General features: G+C 35.6%; 1 protein-coding gene across 2 annotated transcripts; it reads left to right on the top strand.

The window, feature by feature from the left end:
• The first annotated feature begins 2660 nt into the window (after window positions 1-2660).
• LOC112452257 (cell death-inducing p53-target protein 1) lies at window positions 2661-4707 on the top strand. 2 transcript variants are annotated; one of them, XM_025012375.1, is made up of 4 exons: window positions 2661-2941; window positions 3631-3758; window positions 3866-4022; window positions 4115-4707. In XM_025012375.1, the coding sequence occupies exons 2-4, from the start codon at window positions 3644-3646 to the stop codon at window positions 4218-4220; spliced, it is 378 nt and encodes a 125-aa protein (XP_024868143.1). In that variant the 5' UTR covers window positions 2661-2941; window positions 3631-3643; the 3' UTR covers window positions 4221-4707. The 2 variants fall into 2 exon arrangements, with proteins under 2 accessions (XP_024868143.1, XP_024868144.1); XM_025012376.1 differs by lacking the exon at window positions 2661-2941 and adding an exon at window positions 3079-3165.
• The last annotated feature ends 210 nt before the right edge of the window (window positions 4708-4917 follow it).

The following is a 4917-nucleotide window of genomic DNA, read 5'->3' as shown; positions in this document are numbered from 1 at the left end:
GAACCTACTGCCTCCACGCATACACTTTTCACACGAGACGAGTTGTCATATGAGTTCGTGGCGTGTTTTACGAGCTCGTTTAAGTAGAGATGGTATTAAACAAGATAAGTTAGTCGATCATGGGTGCGTTCGAGGAGACGCTATTAGCGCTACCTAGCGCTATTGGCTGTTCGCGGAGCTCTATGATAGCGCTACCAAACGCTGTGGTGACGTCATTACTGGTAGTGTTATATGTCATAACTGCTCGCTACCAACGCTCTTCCTTCCGAGGTAGTGCATTAATAGCGTTAGCGTTTACAGGCTCTAGCTGAACAGCGCAATAGTGAATGGTAGTGAATTGTTGTGATTGTTTATTTGAAGAAAGAGGCTGGTGGCGATCATGGCGCAGAAAGATATGCGCTGGTCTAATCAGCTGAAGATCCGAGTTCAAATCCGACCGAAAATCCGTCGGTTTTTATTTGGTCGCCACCTCTCGGAAGGGTTAATGGCAACCCGCCGAGAGTGTATCTCTAAGAAAGCAGAAGGGAGGCCTCGGATTTTATACAGGCCGAACTTCAGGAGGCCATGGCTTGATCTTGAAGAAAGAGCTTTGCGTGTGCACACGTATTGTGAATATCGCATTAATTACGAAGTTACAAATATGGATTATATAGAAACAGATATATATATGTATATATATATATATATATATATATATATATATATATATATATAATATACTTAGATAATAATTTTCTCTTTCAGCGGCGGCGAAATTGGCGGATGATAATTTATCGGTATGAACAACAATAGCAAACAATAAATACTCAGCACTTGTTTTTAAAATACAATTACTTTATTAGGATTACTAATGTCTTTTCTTTCACAAAAGAAAAGAAAATTTATCTTAAAATGTTATTCCTGACCATCATACAAAATGTAATTCATTGTATAACCATCAGATATTAGACTTCTTTTTCTCTTACTTATTAAACATTTCTTCACATATTAAGTTGTATAAATAATATGAATAATATAACTTATATTTAATGTAAAACTTATTTTACTGACTTTAAATACATATCTTTTATTAATTTGAAATTATCGTAAATAAATAATATTTTATTAGATTTTGATGGTTTTAACGAAGAATGTTTTTCTGTGATAAGCAACCGTTTTCCTTGCAGAAGAAAACGCGCATTCAGATGCTGAACTTGTAATTGGTATGGCATAAATGCAGCATACCAATTTGTACAAATTCGGCAGTGACAACTTTATTTTATTCCACCATTGTAGAGGATCTTCGATAATAGATTCTAACATATGTAAATACTTTTTAACTTCGACAAGAATAGGATCTTCAGAAGGAATAATGCTTGTATGTTTTGCAGCCAACTCCAATCGTAATTTTTTAACTCCATGAAGCTCACACGACTTATTAGGACAATCTGCTTCTTTATTAGATGCCTATTATGAAAAAGTAAAACTAAACATGAGAATCTAACTTATATATATCATAAAAATAATAACCTTATATTTGGTGATTAATATAGAAGCTGTTGCAAATATAAACTATATATGTAAGATTTATATATACTAGGCTTAATTACAATATTAAGCCTAGATTTTGTAAATCTAGATACTGTAAATTATCTAGACTAAGGTATTGCTTACATATATTATAGTTTATAAAAACTATAATAAAAGTTATATATAGCTTATAATGGACAAAATTTATATACACTAATTTTTTAATTGTATTAAAAGTATAAATTAATTCTATATAGCATATAATCAAATGGAACCAAATATGGATATATTATTAAAAAATATATTTAATTAGATTTCTTATTTTATATAAAAATAATGTCACATATATATTAAAAATACCTCAGGAGATTGCTGCTTGTCTGCGAGATATTCAGCAATACCTCTAACGCTTTGAAGAGTCGGATCGAGAAGTGCTCCGCGAACATGAGTTTCATGAATTGGAAATCGCTCTTTTATATTTTGTAAAATAGTTTCTTTAAGTTGTTTTACTACAAATGAATCGTATTCATTTACACACATACTACTTTCAAAAATATTAAAGAAGTAATTGATACAGCAGCATCTATTAACTCAGGTTTTCAAATTTGGTGGCGCAGGGGTCTACGAAACGCTACGCTATAGAGTATGTATGTACACTACTGCTGTTCATGGACTGTCATGGAGCTCGGATTCGCTAGCGCTATCATGGCTCCATGAACGGAGTTAAATAGTGTTAGCGTTGGTAGCGCGGTAGCGAGCTCCCCGAACGCACCCAATAAATGTCGCTGTCGCTATAGCGGGGAGCACACACTTCTGCACAACGCATAATGCGTAAGCATAAGAGAACTGATTGGTCTATTTCCTTATGCATATGTGTATGGACCAATCAATTTTCTTATGCTTACGCATTATGCGTTGTGCAGAAGTGTGTGCTCCCCGCTTATCGTCTATTGTGCAAGGAGGGGCTTTATGTTTACGTTTTACACTTATGGTTATGGCAATTTGTATGCGAAAGCCTGGGGCTCGATTGCGTATCTTGAAACGAGGTAAAAATTACAAAAGTGAGGAAATTCGCTAGAATATCTACGATTTTATTTGTCAAAATCTAGTAAATCTGTTCATTTTTGTAATTTATTTCACCTCGTTTCAAGATACACAATCGACCTCCTGGACTACTCTCTCTCTTCTCTCTGCTGGAAAGCATCTTATTTACGCACGCGCGCACAAACACACGCAAATCCACTCGCGCGACACACACACACACACACACACAGATACACGACACCTACACTCGTTGTTTATGCAAAGCCACGGATCACCAGTATCACCACGGATGATTCGGTGTTGCATGCGGAACTTTTAAGGATCGAAAACGATCGTCGTGGATTCAATAATCACAAAAGAATCGATTTTATCGCTTTATCGAGGACAAGTAAGTAATTATGACGCAATTACGTTATCGCGACACGCTATCGTGACCGAAACGTAGACCAAAACAGGGTGGGGATGTTGTTCAGGATGTGCGTCAAATTTCGCAATCGGCATTCGCACGTTGATTGACCTATACTGTCCTTCGACACGAGATCCATCGTTTGTTTCATCGGGCGTACACTCTACCGGCAGGAATGCCTGGACATAATACATATACATATACATGTACATATATGTCATATACATATCAAAATGTCCAGGCATTCCTGCCGGTCAGTGTACATACACAACAGTCTGATTCGCTCGAGTTTCGCGTGCTCTACCGTTTCGTTTTTCTTTTTTGCGCGAAATTTTACGACCAAAAGCTACTGATTTCAAGCAGCCATCGACGAACCCCCTTATCGTTTCTCTTAATTTTTCGTTGTCCCCGCATTGATTTATATTTTTAGCATCGCGCGTCACGTTTAAAATATAACGATAAACAATGCTACAGATCACTTTATTATCTAACATGGTCTTTTGTTTTCATGTAAATTAAATCATATAAATTGAAATACATCCTCACCTATCTAGATTTACATGTACTGTTTTAACGTATTATTGCAAAATCTTGGTACTGCTAAATTAATAAAATATGAAAATCCTTGAATATTTGGGCGTCGCATCATATCAAATTTCTCATATTGACAGCTAGAAGAACATCATGCATAAGAATGGACCGCCGCCACCTTATGAACCACCACCTTATGCGCCGCCTGCTTACTCCCAAAATGTGGGAGGCGTTCCTCCAGCTAGTCCGTTTACACCTGCGCAAACTTGTATGTTGAGAAGATATAGAATTTATATTAATTAATGAAAATTACTTGATTAACTGATGAAAATATACATGTTACTAATTGTATTTTCTGTGCTCTGTATTTTACAGATGCAAATGGGCCTACTATAGTCACGACTATTGTTCCGCTTGGACCACAGTCGACTCATACAATCTGTCCACATTGCCATGCTGAAATAGATACAACAACAAAAACTGAACCTGGGATGATCGCTTATATCTCAGGTGTTATTATAGCATTGCTGGGGTAATTATGATTAATATTTTGAGTTACATTGCGTTATATTTATATAGGTATAATTTATTGTAATGCACAATTTCTGTTTTCTTTTATATTAGATGTTGGTTTGGTTGCTGCTTGATTCCATGTTGCATCGACGAATGCATGGACGTTCATCATACCTGTCCAAACTGTAAAGCTTATCTGGGACGTCATAGAAGATAAGTGGATTGTATTAGCATCCACGTGTTACATTTGAATGTTGAAATATCTTTACGGTACTACTAATTCCAATGGATATACTAATCTTGATTTTGACATTGTACATTATTTTGACGAACAACTCTTTGGTCAGAGAGTGATGATCTATAAAAGATGTAGCTCCAATTAGATCAATCTAGTTAAATCTTTATAACGAAATTAGTGGAAGGATGCACAGTATCTAAGTAATTATACAGTTCTATATAATTTTTTAATGTCTACAAGATAACATTGCACACAATTTATTATTATAAGGCACGGATTTTGTAAGAATATTTTTCATGTTTTTGCGTGAATTGCGGAATTATGTGCAATTATGTGTAAGATTGTGGTAATTATGCAGAGATACGGACCACTCTTCGATGACTTTGGCCTTGATGTTGTCAAGGAGGCGTATCTAGGGGTTGGCGAAACTGGCCCTCGCCAGGGCCGCTGGCCCGGGGGGGGGGGGTACATAAAAATTACCCCAGAAATCTGACTAGTTATTTGTGTAAGGTAATGAATTTAGACAAAAGCTGGGAGATAAACGATAGGAGAAATGACGAGACGTACAGTATGAAGATTGATCTCCAGAGACAGTAGAGTTTAAAAATTATTTAAAAATTTATAAAATATTTAAAATAACTTATTATAACATATTTTATTATTAAATTTGCCAAAT

The sequence above is a fragment of the Temnothorax curvispinosus genome, unplaced genomic scaffold (genome assembly GCF_003070985.1).
Source record: "Temnothorax curvispinosus isolate PA1 unplaced genomic scaffold, ASM307098v1 QBEX01003138.1, whole genome shotgun sequence".
Lineage (NCBI taxonomy): Eukaryota > Metazoa > Arthropoda > Insecta > Hymenoptera > Formicidae > Temnothorax > Temnothorax curvispinosus.
Note: the sequence above shows the minus strand (reverse complement) of the source record. Positions and strands in the feature narration are given on the sequence as shown.

Coding starts and splice junctions, on each gene's coding strand:
- LOC112452257 (XM_025012375.1), top strand. CDS start 3,644: ATGCATAAGAATGGACCGCCGCCACCTTATGAACCACCACCTTATGCG. Junction 3,759..3,865: donor GTTTACACCTGCGCAAACTT/GTATGTTGAGAA, acceptor TGTATTTTACAG/ATGCAAATGGGCCTACTATA. Junction 4,023..4,114: donor GTTATTATAGCATTGCTGGG/GTAATTATGATT, acceptor CTTTTATATTAG/ATGTTGGTTTGGTTGCTGCT.